The sequence below is a fragment of the Zosterops lateralis genome (assembly GCF_965231275.1).
Source record: "Zosterops lateralis genome assembly, chromosome: Z".
Classification (NCBI taxonomy): Eukaryota; Metazoa; Chordata; class Aves; order Passeriformes; family Zosteropidae; genus Zosterops; species Zosterops lateralis.
Window position 1 is genome coordinate 60,693,059 of NC_139800.1, and position 20,574 is coordinate 60,713,632.

A 20,574-nucleotide genomic window follows, 5' to 3' on the forward strand; every position below is an offset into this window, starting at 1 on the left:
ATATGAAGAAAACTACAAATAATTAGGCTATTTTGGTCCATATCAAGCCTATTTATTAGCATTTTTCTTTGTGCAATTCTGATTTTACAAACTGAAATTAATAAGTTGCTTATTTTCTGATGTGTTTGCTTTAATTTTTGAGCTTTTGTTGGATCAAAATTCAACAAATGGATATACAGAACTCAAACATCCAAGGCTTTAAATGCTGTCAAAGTTTCAACTCTGTATTAGCTCTTTGCAATATTGATAGTAATTCAGGCAATTGTTACCAATGAAGAAAAAAACAGAACCATAAACTGTACCAATATACAGTATGTGGCAAAAAGCAGTTTTTTCTTGTTAAAATGTTATGTCTCTGTGACTTGGGGTACTGCCTACATTCAGAAGGCCCTTGCTATTTGTACAGTATTAAACAAAATGGGTAAAGGGCTCCCACACTGCTGTTTCTGGAACAAAGCCTGTCAAAAACATATCCCCGCTCTTTGCTGATGCTGCATAACATGTGGAGAGGGGCAATGCCTGGCCGAGGACCTCTGCCCCCTAGGTGTCCAGACCTGGCAAACACGGACTTTGAATTCTGCTGCAAACATGGTAACACAGGGGCTGACACTTGTCACTAGCAGAAACCTGTGGGGGTGAAAACTAACTTTTGTTCTCCTTATTGCAAACTTTGTCCAGGCAGACGTCTTCCTGCCAGCATTCCCTAAATCTTTTATGCCATAAATACAGTGGGGAACATAAAATGGAGATTTATGTATACATCCTTAAAGACAGATTCTGTTTTTGAAGGTGAATGATATTAACTGGCTCAAAGTCTATCCTGGGAGTCTCCTGGGCTGGGAGGAGGTTGTCACTCTAAATTGTATGGGGTCAGATGACGTTTGACTTGAAGGCGAAAATAACAACAAATCAAAGAATAAGCTATTATAATTTCCTACAACCCTGTAGGAAGGTGGCCAGAGCTGGGATCATTTATGTATCCATATGCCAGGGTTTGACACTGGCTAGAAGCCAGGCACTCATGAAAAACCATTCACTCATTCTCTTCTGCTATAGTTGAGCAGAGGAGGGAAAAAGAAAAAAATCTAAAAGGCTCATGGGGTGAGATAAGGATTAGGAGAAAGCACTCTAAGGGCAAAACAGGCTCAAAACTTAAAAGGTATAAAGAAAAAATATTAACATAATTAAAAGAGGATAATGAGAACTAAAATAAACCTTTAGAACACCTTTCCTTCCTCCCCCCCCAAGCCCTTCCTTCCTTCCCACTGACAGTGCAGGGAAACAAAACATGGGGTTTTTAGCCAGTTTGTCACTCCTAAAAATCTTTCATTAGTTTGCTTGGGGAGAGGAGTCTCTCCTGTTATGTTGTGGCACCTTTCTCGTGGGAAACAGTTCCCTGTAACTTCTCTAACATGGTTCTAATTTTCATGAGTAGCAGTCTCACCTGACCTGCTGTAAGGTGAGTACCTCCCATGGACAAAGCAGTCTTCCTCCTACAACTGTTTGCATGGGTCATTAGTTCACAGGGTGTACTCTTTTGAGGATGAGCTACTCTAGTTTTGAAACAACGATCCTCTTTTTCTATCTCTGGAGGCAAAGGTCTTCTCTCTCTCTCTGAGTTTCCCACTAGAATACAGCTTTTCAGCATCCGTGTGCTCCAGTGTGAGCACCTTTTCTCGTGGGCTGTAAGTGGACCTCTGCATCCCCCCATGCACTTCATGAATTACAGGGCAACAGTTTGTTTGTTGGATTATAGTCCTCATCATGGCTTGTAGAAGAATCTCAGCTCCAATGCCCGGAACACCTCCTGCCCCTCCCTCCTTCCACCGACCTTGGTGGCACCATGTTGTTCCCTCACGTGTCTTCACCTTTTCCTTTTCTCTGACTCAGGAGAGAATTGGTGTCCGTCGGTTTGTTTGTTCTCAAGTTCTACCAATCAAACAGTTCCTATAGGGTTTAGCAGCACTGACAGGTTGATCCTGTCCAGGCTCTGCCAGGGAATGGCTGGCCATGCCCCTCACTGTTGGCCACGTGGTCCCTGCGGCCGCCACAGCGCTGCTCCATTCAGGGCCTCTCTTCAGGCGGGGCACCGAGAAGGAGAAGCTGCTGCTGCTGCCCCTGCCCTTCTGCCCTCAGCACGGGGAGTTAAAAGAGGACAAGCAAGCACAAGTTCTCTGTCTGTAGACTGTGCTGAGACAGCCCTGGCTCCGTGGTCCAGCGGCCGCCCTGGGAGGAGAGGAGGAAAGATGAGTTGCGCGCATTTTTCCCCTCCTTAACTGTGTCATCACAGAGGTGTTACCAACTACTTTAATTGGCTTGGCAACGTGTTCACTTTCAGAGCCAGCCCACGGTTGGCTTTGCCAGGCATGGACGAAACTTCTAGAGCTTCCCACAGAAAAATCACTTCCATGGCTGGCTTCTTCCCTCCTCACCAGAAAATCAAGTCATGCAAAACCAACACATCATAATACTTTCCTTCTTTTCCCTTTCCTCTAAATTCTTAGAAATCCATTTTCTCTCAAAATTTCTAGAGCTTTCCAAGAGTTTTTCCATTCTTCTCCAAAGTTCAGCATATTTTTTGACTTAACCTGCGCTCTTCCCAGCACTTGGTTTGCTGAGCTGGGCTGTGCTTCTTCTGCCCTCATACCTCCCAGACCCCTGACAGTGTCCTTCTGCTGGTCTTCTGATCCCAGGGTGCGATTATAAAAGCTCTGGGACCCCCCATCCAGCTGGAGCAGGAGAAGGGCTGCCCAGCACTGGAGAAGGTTAGCCACAGGCAGCAAAACCTTGTCCTGTGTTAGCAATGCTTTAAAAAGTGTTTTTTCTGAGGGCGCAGCAGCTGAAATGCTGTGTTTGTGGTTTGCAGAGATCCCATTGGTCTTGTACCTCTTTGCCCTGATTTCCATCACCTGGCTGTGGGGAGGACTGCACATGGCTTACCGGCACCTCTGGATGTTAGTCTTCTTCATCATCTTCAACAGCCTGCAGGTAAGAGCCAGCATCTGGTCCTTTGGTCTTCCTGCTGACCTGGGGGTGTCTTTTCCATTCAAATTTGTCATTTGTCTTCACCAGCTGAACAACATTCAGTAAGTAACTCACTGTCACAGTGTGGAAGTGTGTATTCTGTTTATTTCTCAAACTGACATATGGAATGCATATTAAAGCAAGGGACGCATTTTTTTTAAAAAACAGCACTATAATTGCATAGATTTCATTTCATAGCTAATACACTCAGAAAGAAAATTGCTTGCTTCTGTATGTAAAGTGTTACTGAGATAATTATACCAGTGAAACTGAAGTATCTGCATCCTTTGCAAAATTACTGAGTATTTTAATTTTCTGTATATGTTGTTAATAATAATAATAGTAATAATAATAATAATAATATAATAACCACACAAATGCTTTCAATTCCATAGCCCTAAGACCGATATTTTTTTCCATTGTAAGAAGTGAGCCTTGAGGCTTAGCTTTTTTTCATGTAGCATATATATTAGTAAAGCAAATGACTTTTATTGAAAAAGGAAACAATTAAAGACTAATTCATCATTAATAATAAAAAGTAACAGCTCTTTCCAAAATTTTACCCATATAAGTGTTTCCACTGGATTCTTTAGTGCATTGCATTGCATTTAATACATTATTGCATATTGAAGAATTATTTATAGAATAAAGGTTATTATATCACAGATGGGAAAATACCTCTGATCTCTCAAAACATTGAGATTAGCAGAGATTTTAAATTATATATGAAAATCTTTGGAGGACAAGTTTGTCTGGACTCCAGCAAGCCCTTCTTATGCTTTTTAGAACAGAAATCTCTGTGGCACCTTTTATTTCCCAATATTGAACATTGTTATACCCTATCAAATAAAAAATAATTAATTAAAAAGGCATATTTTCACAACATGGATTTATTTTATATTTAAAATGTGGGTATTTTCTTAGACAGTATTAAAGTACTTTCAAAATTACATCTCAGAAATATATTTTTTTTATTTGAGGGGAAAAGTGTACTTTATTCTCCCTGTAATATATTTGATTTTTCTGTGTATGTTGTCATTTAATTATTACATAGATATTGACATATATTGACTCTGCTTCACCAATAGATGTTTTTGGTTTTTTTGGCTTCTTGCCTTAATGATAGTTACTAATATCTGGGGAATAACTGTATATGTCAACAGGTCTGGAGAAGTTAATGCAGCATCTCTATTCACATTACATAAGTATTGGTCTTCCACATCAAGAAGAGAAACCTGCTACTTTTGTTATTTCTAACCCTAGAGAATCAGTAAAACCTGAAATCCAATTTTTTTTTCTTTATTCAAAGGAGGTGAAAACATTTCAAATGTATAGTCTCTTCCTATTACTATTATTATTTTAAATTAAAACATGTGTATCTGAAGTTCCAACTCAAACAGTAGTAAACAAAAACTTTCTTTTCAGCTACGAGGAACTTAATAATTTACACGCCATGCTTTAAAAGTGGATTTTATCCTTTGCTGGATTTTTGTCATGTAAAATGTAACAGTATCCACTACATTTTATAACTATTAACTAACTTCTTTTTTAAAGTATAAAGCTAGTGTATACTTAATTTTTGAAAATATTTCCTGGAATACCCCCACACTTTAAATAACCATCCCATACAGACTATTCTTGTCTTTTAAAGTCAGGATTTATGTAGTCAAGAAGTGGAAAAACTAATGTGTGATTTAGGTGACCAGACATGTAGCATGAAATGAAAAACAGAGAGGAAACAAGGTGAAAAGTCTGTAAATTTCTTTAATCTGTGATTTTCATCAAATAATCAGATAAAACTAACTAACTTCGAGAAAATATCAATATGCAAAGCCTTTCTGTAGAACAAAATTATGTATTACAAATACTGAAGAAAAATTGAGGTTTTGGTGTAGGCAGGTGTAGCTTCAGAAAGGATTTTTTGACCATGTTCCCACAGATGAGGGCCTGGTCTTGGGGAGTACACACTTCCTGCTGAGAGTCATTCTGACCCAGAGCCACATTTATCCAGCTCATGGACAGTCATGTCCAGTGTCCTTTGAAGATTTAATCTTAGCCTATCTGTTTGTGACTGGGAAAGGAAATGAGACTAACGTGTTTTCATAATGATTACAGTAGAAACTAGCTGTCTTTGTCATGTATTCTGTTGGCATTTTGTTCTCATGTCTTTGTCAGCTCTCAGAATTGGTGATTGTTAGAACAAGGCTGTTTTTCTACAATAAAAGTTGAGTTTACCATTTATTGGTGAGAATTTCTGTTACACAGCAAGCCCTGTTTCAGCCAGAACACAATTAATTTTTCATTAAGAGTTTTTTCATGACAGAGAGGTAGAGATGAAATAGTCTACAAGAAGTAGAGATGTGATTCCCTGCTGCTCAGGAGCTATGGTCTGTGTAAAGAAGCAAAACGTGATCCATTAAAATGTGCTGGATATCCAAATGGATTCGATACAGGAGATTGAAAAGACACTGAATATTATCCATTGTGTTTGTTTAGCCTTATGACAAGCATTTCCCAGGAAATGCACTTGCTTGAAAAGTCATCCACTCAGTACAAATTGTTTCCAAGCACTTCCTGCAGGAAGCAGTTCCCATCAGAGAAGTTTATAGTAAGAGCTATTCTAGTGCTTGAAGGGGAAAGCAACCCTTTCCCTGTAATTTCAGGAGTAAACATACAAATGGGAAGGCTTTTTTATTTACAAAATAAAAAGTACATTTAGAAAACCATGAAAGAGAAAGAAGGGTGTTTGGGATATCTGGTGTTTTGAATTCCTTAGCAGTATGCAGCTAATTGTCCTACCCAGACAGTATCTGTGATGCAGAAACATTCTCTATTGCTCTTACAGGATAAGCCTTGGCTCCTCATCTTTTCCCTTGTGAAACAGAAAAAACATTCACTTCTTTTCTTAACTGATGATTGTGGATTTATTCACAAGATACATGTTTTTCTGGGGTCAGGAATGAAAGAATAAGCTGCTATCTTGAGTACTTCTCTCAAATATTTGGAATTTCACAAGCTCTTTTGCATGCACTAAACCCCTCCAAACTATCACCATGTTTTTCATGCAGTTAGGGGAGTGTTTCTGATTTGCGTAGCTGATGTCAACAGAGGCATATTTGCATTCGATGGATCCAAAGTTCAGGGCAGTGGGTGGATCTCTTCCCATTGTTTGCAAAGGGGTCAAAATGAGGCTTCAGGCCCGATCCTAGGCTGTTTTCTGCAGCCAACTTTCTTAGTATAATCTAGGTATTTCTTTGGCTATATTTCCACTGCACTACGCACCTTCATCCTCTACAACTTAAGGTGTATCTACACTGTAAACTACAAGGTATTAGGTATGCCACAGCTACCGCAGTCACTGTTTCCTTGCAATAAGCCCCACAACTCTCCTCTCTCAGCAATAATTTAATTCTATTTTTCAATAAGTAATTTTGAATCTAAATGTTACACTTATGAAATACTGTGATATTACCCATCAACAGTATAAAACCTCAATTTTTCAGGATTATCAGGAGAAAAAACTAAATGGCAACTGGTAGGTAACCCATTATTAATGAGAGCATTCAAAGAAATCCTTTTATGTTTGTTTTGGATAATGAAGACAATGCTTAAATGTCTGCCTGTTCTGTGTTTGATGACACTGGAAAGCTTATGCTTGTGCAATAAGCATCAGTGTTACATGCAAAATACTTCTTTCCAAGAAGCACAGGAAAAATCTGGAAGAGTTGACTGGTGGTTTTCCAAACTCAGCAAATGGACTAACTTGCCTAACACAGTGTCTCAGTTTAGAGACAAATTTCATTAAAAGTTCTAAAAGTCAACTTATTTTAGTAGATTGCAATAAGAGAAAATTCAGAAGTTCAGGCACAAATACCTGAAAAGCCTTTCACAAGATATTTGGGCATACAGAAAACAAGTGAACATGTGCACATCCAAATCTGACATTGATTGGAGAAGATGAGATTAACTGAACTTCATTAATTAAACAAATTAATTAAAATAATTAAAATAGCTATGACAAGCCAGAATGAGAGGAAAGGCTAGCTTGAGTAGAAAAGGAGATATCAAAGAAAACTAGTAGGTATGTTGGCAAAAAACTCCCCAAGTATTATAATGAAACAATAGAAAATATACTAAGAAAAATCAAGATGACACAGTTTTGGAAGAAGAAATAAAGTTTTAAAAATACCACATATTGTGATAGTAAAGAAGTGAATAAAGATACACTGTTTTGTAAATTCTGCATTATATTATGCAGGAAAGAGTATAAACAAAAGTACACAGTTTATAAAGTTCATGCCAGTATCAGTCTCAAATGAAATATGTATTTTTCCTAGAACATACTATTCCACTCTGAGATGTGGCCAGGGGACACAGACAGGGCCACCACTATAAATAGGCTCACTTCCTGTGTCTTAAGACATCTTCAGAAAGCTTCTGCTCTCATGAGTCAGAGGTAGTCTAGAAGATCCCATGCAGTGTTTCAGACTCTCACAGCCACAGAAAACTAAACAAAATCCAGTACCTAGATAGACATGAGATGTGAGTGAATGTGGCAGGCTGTAAAAGGCTGCCTACAGATTTTGCAAAAGGTGATTCTACACTGCAAATAAGCCAAACAAAAGGCAATAAAGGCCTCATAGTAATGCCAAGATAAGATGAACTACAATTTATATCAAGGATATCTAGAAAAGGACATATGCTTGTTCAAGTAGATACAGTCCAACCAAATCTGTCAGCTGAGTTCACAAATCAAACACAGTTAAACACAGGCCAAACAGTTCAAATGCTACCCCAGATACAAAATAAAATACACATCCAAAGCAAGTCACATCTGCATTTTGACATCTGTTCTATAAAGCTGTTTCTGTTGGCTTGGATTCTTACCTGTAAGGAAAAACAGTAGTATACCTAAAGCCATTGTGTCCCTTCTGAGACTTCACACTTTTTGACATGAGCTAAAATTCTGGGTTATAATCTTGAAAGGACAGTAGCATTGCTATGCATTATAGTAGCTGTACAAACATGCAAAGCTGTCCACGAGACTTGATTATGTTGTGAATTAAGAGAATGCAACAATTTTATAGCCCTTTTTCTGTTTACAACTTCTTTCTTAAAGAAGAGTCCTCTCTGTTTCTAGTAACCACCTGAAACATACTTTAATACATTTTTCTGTAATTATGAAATTATGGTAAAAGATTCCATAGCTATTCAAGTCCATACATAATGGACCCAAAATTGGGCTATATCTGAAGACAAAACAAAAAAAAGTGGAGTGTCAAGTAAACATAGGAAGCATTGTTAGATAGAACTGAATATCTTTTAAATAGGCATGAGAAACTGATGTCAGAAGAGTAGTTTGTTTTTAGAGCTGTGTTTATAATGTGTTTAACAAATACACAGTGAAAGAGGGTACTGAAGTGGGCTTTGATTTACTGGATTTTCAACTAATCACTGGAAAAAACATTTAGACTTTTCAGTGACACACTTAAAATAGAAATATGTAACTATAAAATATTTTTAAAAAAACAAGTAAAGTAATTAAATTACATTTTAGATCTTCCAGCATCTCTGAAGTTCTTTCATCCATTCTTGAAGAATTTTACATTAATAATATATTTCAGGAAAGATCTCTTAACACCACGTTTTTTGCAATAGAAGGTGAAAAAGCAGTTTTAGCCATTCTCCTCAGGAAGTGTTAGTAATGGCCAGAATTATGTAGCACATTATAAGTAAAAAATGCAACTATAACTGCTGCAATTGGTGCAAGTATATCCACTGAAAAGGACTTGGGAGCAGGTATGTTCTTTTCATTTTCCACTTCTGTTAATATGAGTTGACTTTTCTTACTGTGAAGAATTAAATTACAACTAAGTTAGTTTGGTATTTGTAACAAATCACTCATCTTTTTTTTTTTTTTTTTTTTTTTTCCGCCAGTCTCTTTATGTTACCACAAATAGCTCTTTTCCTCTTTTTTTTTTTTTTTTTCAATAACACTGGGACAAGAAGTATCTTGTTATAATCATAATGTGGAATCAATATCTTTTTTTTGCCTTTAAATTTAAGCTACTTAATTATTTACTGTTATGTTAAGATCATTAATTGATGGGGTTGAAAGGGCTTTATCCAAAAAATGCTGAGGTGACTGAGGGTAAGCATAATAGCAAGGAAACGGTAACATTGCTCTCAAATTTTGGGAAGGCAAGGCATAGCTTCAGAAAATTGAGGACTGACAGTACTAGAGAAAATTGAATTCCTCTAGGAAATTTGGTAAAGCACATACCAGGCTTCACCAGAAGGAATTTATCCAGCAGATTGAGTTATCATGCCTCTCCACTCAGAGTGAAGCCACATGTTGAAAACTCCATCCCGTTTTGGAGTCTCCATTTCACAAGATGTGAAGAAATTGTAGGTGTCCAAGGGAGGGCCACCACAGTGATGAGGGGCCTGGATAGAGCACATGTCCTTTGAACAGTACCTGGAGGAGCTAGGTTTGTTTAGTCAGGAGAGGAAGGCACCAATGGAAAATGTAATACCAGCATGCAAATATTTAGAAGGTGGTTAAAAAATTACATTTTCATACTCATCCACTCTACTCTCTTCATAGCCCCAAGCAACAGCAACAAGGGCAGATGGCCACAAAACGTTGGTGTGGGAGGTTCAGACTGGATACTAGGAAAAATAATTAATGAGAAGGAAGTAGGGAACTGGAACTGTTTCCCAAAGAAGTTTGGAATCTCCGCTGTTGTAGGGTTTTAAAATTCATCTGGACAAGGTTATACTGACCTGACTAGTGGACTCTGAGTCTACTGGATGACCTTCAGACTTCCCATCCAGTTTTTCTTTATTCACAACTGATTCACTGTGATAGACAAACAGCAGTTACATGGATTGAGCACATTTTTCAGGAAATATTTCAGAACTAACAACAAACCCCAAACATCTGGGAATTATATAGGTAAGAAAGTTTAAATAAGACTTAGTGTATCTTTAGGAATGACTTGCAAGCAGTGGATTCAGTTTCTTAAGTTTCAGCATTGCAGAGTGGTCCCTATGCATACATACCTTCCTACTGAACATATAGGCCTTATGGAGCCTGATCTGAATTTTTCTATTAAATAAATGCTTGAGAAGTTTTAATACTCTTTAGGAAAAGAACCATTAGTTTTTCTTCCACCCATACATTTCCTGTACAAGAACCATCTATACTGCACAAGCCTGATGTTTCACCAGTATGAGAAGGATATTTTCTCCTTTCCTTTATAATAAATACAGATGAAGTCTTGTTTGGGAGTTTGCAAAATTAGTGTAAAAAAGATTAAACATTTTCCTTATTTTATGTACAGCTTCAATGCCCTTCAAGCAATTATTGCATAAAGAGTGATTGCTCTACTGATTTTATCTCTCATAATTTCATTATTACTTAACATATTCATGATGTGCAATTTTAGCAGAAACCATGATAAGATAAGATTTCATTAAGTGTTTCATGAAGTGACATGGAAATAACTGGAATTCAGTGAAGATTGACTTAATAAACTTTTTTTCCCCTGAATTGAATGCAACATAAAGATCTCTATTATGTACTTTATTGTATCCTTGATTTAAAATACATTTTAAACATTTCACTTTTGGAAATGGTTTCATTTTTTGTGATGTCATCCATCTGATGAGTGTGGAAGGAATATGACTTAAAGGACCACCACACAGCCATGACTTGTAGATAACTTTTGAATTGGTAAGAGAAGATCACAGGAAGGAGTTTGAAAAATGTGTAGAGATTGGGAAAAATAAATCCAATCACGATGGTCCTTATAGAATCAAATCATATGGTCCTTATAGAATAATGCATGAAAGAACTTCTGTCATGTATATAAAGTAATTGCATACAGCCATCAGTGTGAGTTCAGAAGGAGTTCCAAACTTCAAAAAATAGACACCATTTAACAAGTTTTCTCAGCTAGACACAGTTAAAATCATCTTGAAACCATGAGACTAGTCTGGCAGCTTTTCCTAATAGCAGTTAAAAAAAAAAAAGCACTGATGTTAATCTTAATACACATAAGCTGAATTTGCTTATTTTATAGTGAGGACAGAGCAGTTCTTTAAGTACAGTTGATAATTACTTTGCTAGCCTAGGAAATAAGGAATCAGGAGTTATCCAAACCAGGACAAAATCAGCCAAAAAAGAAACTCTTCAATGGATTCTTTTTAGAAGTGCTTTCCTCTAAAGAACCACAGAATCAGCTAGGTTGGAAGAGCCCTTTGAGACCATCGAGTCCAACCTACAACCCAATGCCATTTTGTCAACTAGACCATGGCACTGAGTGCCACATCCAGTCTTTCCTTAAACATCTCCAGGGCCAGTGACTCCACCACCTCCTAGGGCAGCCCATTCCACTGCCCCATCACTCCTTCTGTGAAGAACTTCTTTCTAATATCCAGCCTAAAACTCCACTGGCACAGCTTAAGACCTGGTTGTTAGTGTGGACTAAAGAGAAGGTAACTGGCCAAAAGAAATGATGACACTTTGAAACAATGGCATTATGTAAAAATAGGTTCTCTTTAACTCAAAAGTGGTTTGGAATAGAATGAGGAAAGAATCCATGAAATAAGGCTGGGAAACTTCTATACATCAGCAACTTTTTCGTGCTACAACAATGGTTCAGTTACATCTTATATTCTGTTTTGATTTTGGCAACTAGAAGTCTGTTAGTTTGATATCAGTTTTACAATTAAACATCAGATACTTATAAATAATACCCAGTTTGAATGTATTGATCATACTAATCCAAGCTGTTATCTGCTAACCTGGACAAAATAAGAGCAGATCTGTTCAACTCATAGGCAGGTATTTAAATACAGTTTCTCAGCAAAATTGAGGGAGTAAGAGTTAAGGAAAAAATATGATGAAAATAAAATGAGAAAAGTATAAAAAATAGTCGATCTTGATACTAACCTTTACTTGAATTTTCCTTGTGAGCATGGCAGAAGAAATGCTAATATAGGTGTTTTATTACAGAGATTTAGGTATTATTGTTTATTCAGAGATCTGATAGATCCTGTGTAATGAAATGGATGAGTTTTAGTCTTCAGAATGACTTGATAGAAATTAAATGAGATCCAACCACACTGAGTAAAGAATTACATACTAAGATACGAGTAGTGAAAGAATTTATGCTATAAATTGATAAGCTATATATATATGTATATACATATGAGAAGTACGTATTAGAAACTGGGATGAGTGTATCACAGCTCAGGACAAATGCAAATCAGTAGCATAATACAGGTCTGAAAGAAGCAAATATGAGTCTCACTTCGTAAACAAGAGTGATTTAAATGCCATTGTAAAGGGTATTGGTGATGCATTTGGGATCCTGTGGACATTTCTAAGCCCATTGGTCCAAGAGATGAATTCTGTATATTGTAGCAGTAGAAAAAAAGAAAGCATGAGTGATGAGCAGAGATTTGAAAATCTCATTTCAGAAGCCTGGAAGTATTTCATGTGTTATCTGTCATCTATTGCCTATGTGCATATTGGCCTTGATCCAGCAGCTACATAATCATACTGGTGTCATCTTGCATGCAAAATAGTATAGTCTAGTTTTTTAGTGACTTCGGTCTGTTTAGTCTAATTAAGAACAACTTTTTGAATTCCAGCATCTCAGTTCTGTGCAGAAAGCAGTGTGATGTGAGGGCACAGACAAAGCATTGAACATCTTTTATAGTTACATTCACTTTGTGTGAATCTAATAGCATTGGCAGCTGTGGGAGAAATTCTTAAACATCTAACCTGCTCAGAAACACTGAGTCACTGAGTGTGGTGTGACCTCATATCACTAAGTTCTTCAAGATTTTCAGTGTTTCCATCTGTTGACAAAACATCCATGAATATAAGGAATGTGTTAACTGCACTTTTAACTGTAAATCATTTATAAGTCAATTTGTTTGAAAGTATGTGAATGTAATATTGCCAGTGTTTCCTTTTTGTATCAAATTTTGGTGATAGATTTTATTCTCCAAAAGGGAACACGTAAACAGTTAGATGTGAGATCTGAATACAACTGCTTAGAAGCAGTTCTCTCAAGAAGTTTTCTAATGCATATGAGGACTGCAAATCTTTTGGGTCTAGAAGGAGTTGAGCAACTGCGAAGCTAGAGCTAACCACAATTAGATGAAAATTGCTAAATTATATTTTCATTATTTTCAGCAAAATGTCAAGTATTGCTCTTTTGCCTTTACAAAGGTCAATTAGATTTTAAAAAGCATCAAATCAACCTGTACTGACAGCTGATCGTTTGTTTAAATCTTCACAGACATGTTTTGCTGTTACAACAGAGACATGAAAAGTTTTAGTGACAAAGATCCTGATTTTTTTTTTTTTATTTCTGTATCTTCTTAAAGAAGAGTGATCAGATTTATTTTGAAAGGGCTACCATTTTATTTACTGTGTGGGGGTGCCTCTGACTGTGTGTAAATAAAGCACATGATCTACTGGAGGCCTACTGATGTTTTGATTGTGTTTCAAAAAATATGAAAGAGTAAAGGAAGGTAAAAATTGGGACTTATACAGGTTCAAATACTCTGCATAACTGGTGATAGATTTTGACATTTTGGTATTTTTTATGTCCCAGAACCCTCTGGGATTAAACTTTTGAGTTCCAGAAAAGAGGAAATTGGCATTTTAATACACAGAGTGATTCCATTCCAAGTAAAGCAGAGCCAAGAACTCTTGCAGAACCTTTTTCTCATTTCTGAATTCTGAAAGGTAACAGGAAAACAATGATTCTCACCATGAGGACTTCTGCTTTCCTTTAAAGCTTTGTTGTTTTCATACTGGCTTGCCATACATTAGCCCATTATTAGCCAAGTAGCCCAAGGTATATGAAAGAAGTTTTTACTTCATAAAAGGAATATGTATTTAGAGATCTGTTTTGTGAATAGAAAAGGGTTAGTCACACTCCACCACTGGGTACCTAATTTATCACATGGACTTCCAAAGGCTTTTTATGTGCTCAGTAAGGAGGGAAATATGATTCCAGGGGATGCTTCACCAGAAACATGAGGTTCCTTCTTTCATTTAATATAGCATTTCTGTATTTAAGCTTCGTGATTTCATCCCAAAGACAACATTGTTGTCAAGCATATTTGCCCCCTTCTGCCTGGATTTTAAAAAAATATAATCAAGACATGGTATGCATTAAAAACAAAAAAAATGTGAAGTCACCTATCCCAGTATTTTTTGGGTTATATCAGAATCATATTTCATTTCCCCCTTAGAAATAGGTAATCTCAAAAGGAAAAAAAAATGGTTTCTATCCACATTTCCATCGGGTCTTTGCTTTGCAGAAAAGTACAGTGCAGAAGTCCTTCACAAAGCTCCAGGGGAGGCCATGGAGTCATAATGGGATTTTTGAACCATTTGAATGTTTTTTTAAGAATAACTGTCTAAAGACATGTTCTAAACTCTAAGAAATAATGTAAAAAGTATTTTAACCAAGATCTAGTTGTGTGTGCTAATTTTTTCTTGAAGTTATTATACCAATCTCCTGAAAACTGTTTAGCTGTCTACTTTCCTTAAGGATGCATGAAAACTAACTGAGAAAGTTTCTTTAGATTAGGTTATGAAACTTTAGAAATATTTAGATTAATTAAAATTTTGATGGTTTTGCCGCTCAGCAAATATGCTGAATGTATTTCTATGTTTGTAGAAAACCTCATAACTACTTGGTGTATTTAGACAAATTTACAGAAATTTGAAAATATGGAAAATAAAAACTTAGAATGTATTTTTATTAATGTAATATTAATTTTAAGTTCATATGTTGTAAAGAAATTTCAAAGAACATGCAAATAATCATTTGCAATAATCTGCTTGCGCAAATCATCACTATGTGCTACAATGATATATGAAAAACAGAGATTAAATTATTCTTTATTTACTTTTTTGTTTTGTAGTTCACATGTAAGTAGCTATGTCTGTCTGACCAGCCTATCAATCTTCCGAGATGTGTATTATCATCTCATTGTAGATGGCTGTAATAAATACCACAGAAAGATAAGTTACTTTTCTAGGACCAACTTTCAATATGAAGCAAACTTAATGGCTCCTTTCTGGTTTGTTCTTAATTTATTAAGCCACATTACCACCAATCTCTCAGTCTGTGTTGCCTCAAGTACTTTATTTTTTGGAATGGATTCTATTTTCTAATTGGAAATCAAATTTAGTTCTAATAGAGAATTAAATTCCTGTAACAATAAAAAGTAGAATAAGCTGTGGGATGAGTGTTTTCAAGACAATCTAAATAAAGACACTCTTTCTGGAAATATGCCTTTTTAGATTGTCACCCTCATTTTCATTGACAGTGAGCATTAGCACACACTGTTTAGCCCCTTCGCTGACATGATTTGTCTTATTTCGTAAAAATTATTTGTAATAGATAAATTGGAGGAAAGGAAGTGGTGTTATCATCCTTGCCACATATTTTATTTCTGGTTATGTAATTTGGTGTCTCATTTTACCTGTAGTTTTGCATGTAGTAATTCACTGTGAATGAACTTTAAGTAATGCAATGAGTGCAGTTACAAGTAACTGAATGCATGTGCTCTGAGAAGCTCTGTGTCTGAATTCAAAGGAAGGTTCTATGTGGAGCAGTTACCTAACATTTAGGGTGAAAGTTCATCAGGATGTTATAACTTGCATTTTAGCTGAGTGTTCAGAGAGAAATTGTGCCTTGTTTATAAATATTAAATTACCTTTGCAGAAACATAGTTATGCATATTTGTATATATAGTCGTAGATAATTGCAGGTAAATACAAATTAATATATAAATATCTGAAAATGTTTTTAATGTTTTAGTCAGCACAGACACCACTGTAAAAAATCCTCACAAGCTGTTGTAACTTTAAAAGACTCGAAAGGAGAAACATGGGCTGACTCTGAGGTGTATGTTGAGAGACAGGCTATGGTTTTACACACAGAGTCCTAGGAGAAACTGGTTTGGCTGAGTTAAATTATTTATGTTATATTACACTGAAGTCTTCTGAGAGACCCTGCATCAAGGACCACCATCCTAGTGTTGGTGGTGAAGACATTGGGCCCAATATAAGAGCAGAAAAAGCGGAGGCATGCTCAGGTTCTTTCCATTTCCAGTGTCCTCACTGGAATGGGATATCGAACATCACCCTAAAATTTCTGCTTTCAATAAATTATATGAATTATTATAATTATTAAATACATTAACTGACACTGCCACACCAGGCTATGAGAATTCCAGTACTTCCCTATGTCACTGGGTTTTATATAGATTTATGTTTAATCTGCTTAACATAAAATTGCTTAAAAATCCACTTGCCTGGCAAAGTTTCCCTGTCTCACTTCAGGATTTCTTACGAATTCCCTCAGGAGATTGCTTTTACCTCTCACCACCAGGCTTTTCATTACTTACTTATCAGTCCATTTCTTCTGTTAACCTCAGCAAGGAGTGAAAATGCCTCTGCAAATATCTGAACATGCACATTTTGGAGGTGGAAGTTCAACTAGGTCAGTGTTCCGTGTCAGGTCTGACCTGTAAGTACCTCCAGGCTTGTGGAGCTCACCTCTCTGTGTTGGTCCTGCTCAGCAGGCAGGGCAAGTGCTGCTTGGAATCATATGTGCAGGGTGGAATGAAGCTGGAGTTTTCTCCCAGCTCTGAGTGCTGGAGGGATAAGGGCAGAACTAGTAGCTGTCCCTGGGAACAAAAAAGTGCAAAGGAAGACAAAATCAAAAACTACTAAAGTAAAAAAAAAAAACAAAACAAAAAAAAAAAAAACAAAAAAAAAACACCAACTCAAACAAACAACAAAAAACCCCGAAGGAGCATTTGTCAGAGCCATGCACTCTCCTTTTGACCCACATTGCAGCTCTGCAGCTGGTGGCTATGTTTGCTCTGCACTGGTCTTGCCATGCAGCCCAGACAGCTCTGTTGAACACTTTGGATGATTTTGCAATGAGAAAATATGATCCTGCAGGGCCAGCAGTTATTGCCATAGAAAGGTGCTGGAAAAGAATAGACCATAATCTTCTGCCCTCACACAAAGTGGAAGTTTTCAGACATATATTCTGTGCTAAGTGAAAGGAAAATAAAAGCTTAAATAAAAACAGAACCAAAACAAACAAACAAACAAACAAAAATATCAGAAACAAAACCAACAAAAACAGCTGACAAATGTGCTGATTTTAAAAACATGTGAAAGTCAAGTTCACATGTCTCAACAGTTCCTGTAATTTTTTTCCTCTGAAGAAGTGCTCCACAAATAACAGGAATGGGTCACAGACCAGGTCATATAAAAATCCTTTTCTTAAGTGTTACAAACATGTCTTAGGTCATTTCTGGCATTAGAGCATTGCAGAGAATATCCAAGAAGGAGAGGAGAACTTCTCATTTTCCAAGTGCAAGGAGAACCAATAGTTTTGATACATATTTCATGACTTACACTGTCTTTTGCTGACTAAGGGTAAAGCTACTTTATGGCAAAGTTCAATGAATATACCAACACATGGAAACCAAATGTTCCAATTGCTTAATTTTGAAATATATATATGTGTGTGTGTGGATATAGTTATATAGATATCCTTTGTCATTATATTGGTAGGTATTGGCGTACAATTTATAGTTTCATTAGTAGAATAAAGAAATAAATACTATATAAAATATAAAATAATATTAAATTATAGTGTATATACTTAGTTATGTTATATAGGCTATTACTCTCCCAAGTGTTGTTCTTGTCTCAGAAATGCAGAGGGATCCCTGTTTAGAGCCATTGGAATTGCTTCAATGTTAATTTAATTTGCTTTCTATTTTCTTTAAATTTTACTTCTTATATATATATTTTTTACACTTAGTTGTTGTTTCTGTCTGAGTCTGTTTAAACAGTCTTGATGGAAATTTTTGTGGCAATGATCTTTTCTGTTAAAAAAAAACAGTTGTAACACACAAATGCAAATTCTAGAAAGCTTTCTTAAAAAAGCCTCAAGACAAGGGTTTCTAGTACAAGAGTGACAATGGTGGGATTGAGTGCACCCCCAGAAAGTTTTCTGGTGACCCCAAGCTGTATGTTGCCTTTGACACACTGGAGGGAAGTGATGCCATCCACAGGGACCCTGACATGCTTGAGACGTGGGTACACACAAACACCTCATGGAGTTCAACAAAGCAGGATGCAAAGTCCTGCACTTGGGTCGTGGCAATCCCAAGCACAGCTACAGGCTGGGCAGAGAAGTGATGACAGCAGCCCTGAGGAGAAAGACTTGGTGGTGATGGCTGGTGGAAAACTCAACCTGAGCCGGCAGTGCGCGCAGCCCAGCGAGCCAAATGCGTTCTGGGCTGCGTCCAAAGGAGCGTGGGCAGCAGGGAAAAGGAGGAGATTCTGCCCCTCTGCTCTGCTCTTGTGGGACCCCACCTGCAGTGCTGTGGACAGTTCTGGTGTCCCAACAGAAGGAGGACATGGAACTGTTGGAGCAAGTCCAGAGGAGGGCCAAGAAATTGATACGAGGACTCGGGCATCTCCCCTAAGAAGATAGGTTGAGAAAGTTGTGGCTCTTCAGCCTGGAAAAGAGAAGTTGTATAGAGACCTCCTAGCAAAATCAAGACAGGGTGCTTATTGGAAAGCTGGAGAGGGGCTCTTTATCAGGAGCTGTAGTGATAGGACAAGGAATAATGGGTATAAACTGAAAGAAGGGGAAATTTAGCTTACATATTAAGAAAAAAATTTCACTATGAGGATGGTGAGGTACTGGAACAGGTTGGCCAGGGAGATTGTGGATGCCCCAACCCTGAGGATGTTCAGGATCAGTTTGGATAAGTCCTTGAGAAAGCTGGTGTAATGAGAGGTGACCCTGTCCATGACAGCTGGGATTGGGACTAGATGATCTTTAAGATGTATTCTGAATCCTTAGCCTTGTATGATTCTGTGATCAAATCCATATTTACTATGAATCTGCTTTTTATTTTTCTCTGAGTAGCATTTCCTGTGAAAAGAGATCTCAAGTACTCTCTTTAGGTACATTTTATTCTCTCCTTGTACAAACCAGGAGCTTATTATCTCAAGCCAGGAAGTGAGTGATTTCAATGACAGAGCCAAATTATACCTCCACCTACTCTTGTTCACCTACTTGTCAAATATGGAAGGACATTTAGCCTTTGTCCTCATTTTTGCCCACATTTCCCTTTTCTTGAGAAGCATACCTAACCAAAACAGTTCTATTTTCCTGCTTTACTTGTTTTCTGCTATCTCTAAATCTGTGGAAAGGCAGTAAGTATCTTTAGGATTTTTTCACTGAAATCAGGGGAAGTTGAGAGTGTAAATTGCTGACAGTTACTATGAGTATCACTTAGCAGCAAAGCCTGCTATACAAGAACTCTAGTTCTGAGACAGTCAGTTGTCTGGCAAAATTGCTTCTTGTAATAACTTACACATCTGTTATTCTAGATGTAAAAAGCATAGAAAAGTCATTGCAAGATGTTTGCTGGGTTCAGTTGGAATTAAGGGATGGTTGAATGTGGTGAGACCTTGGTTGGTTCCTTATAGCTTTGTGTGTAAGTCTCTAACTGGCTGCAACACCACCCAAGGGTTTTCCAGATAGTCAGAGAATGCTGGAGTACACAAACACTGTATTCCCATCAGTCTTGCCCTGAAACACTCAAGCAGAAGGTATGACAAATTATGGCTTCTGAAGTTGCAGAGTTCTTGTTGCAACTTTTTATGGCACTGCACTGAAATTATGCTAAATAGATACCTTATCCAATTTGTCAGTCAGAGTAACAAGAATCAAAGAGATAACTGTAGGTATAAGAGAGATTATGACACTGAAAGAATTCCTTAAAGGGGAAAAACATTATAACAATAACTTCTAGCTTAACTTTGAGGTTTTCTGTAAAGCTATGAAACAGATCAGCCATAAACACAAAGTTAGCTTCTTTTTGACTCTTCTGGTCACTAAAAGCCCATTTTCTATTCCCTGTTTCTTTTATCTCTGTCATTAATATAAATAATTAGAAATTACTGACTTTAACAAAAATAACAATAAAAATAATAATATGCTGCAGGAATGACTCTTTTGTTGACTGCACTGTGATGCTAGCTTGTCTGGTCTTTGTAGTTTTTTCATTTGCTAGCTTCTTGTTTGAGTTTTCAGATATACTTCCTTTCAGATATAACTAGAGAATTAACAATTCTGAGACTGTTAGAGAATCTCTTGAACTAGGAGCAGAGGTTGCAAAGGCTTTTTCATCAACCTTTTCTTCTCTGGGAAAGAAATAAAAGCAGTACTAGGCTTAGATTCTAAGGTGAGATGTAAAAGGTAGGTTTGGTTATAAATGTTTACCATGGAAAGCAAGCATGAGAGTAAATGTTCCTAAAATTTTACTAAGCATATGTGAAAATTCATGACCTCTGATATTTCTAGGAGTTGAAAAATGTATGAGCATAACCTTACTGTGTTTGGTCTTCCTGCTTGTAATGTAAGATTCATCAGTGGACAAATAGTCTGGTTTCATTGGTGT

At 36.9% G+C, this 20,574-nt stretch overlaps 1 protein-coding gene across 1 annotated transcript in view; it reads left to right on the plus strand.

Moving 5' to 3' along the window:
• ADGRV1 (adhesion G protein-coupled receptor V1) overlaps nt 1-20,574 on the plus strand; it is a 266,979-nt gene that overhangs the window by 228,898 nt on the left and 17,507 nt on the right. The window contains exon 88 of the mRNA XM_083883524.1: nt 2,867-2,988. Coding sequence (XP_083739650.1) covers nt 2,867-2,988 — 122 coding nt within the window. The remainder of the gene's footprint in view (nt 1-2,866; nt 2,989-20,574) is intronic.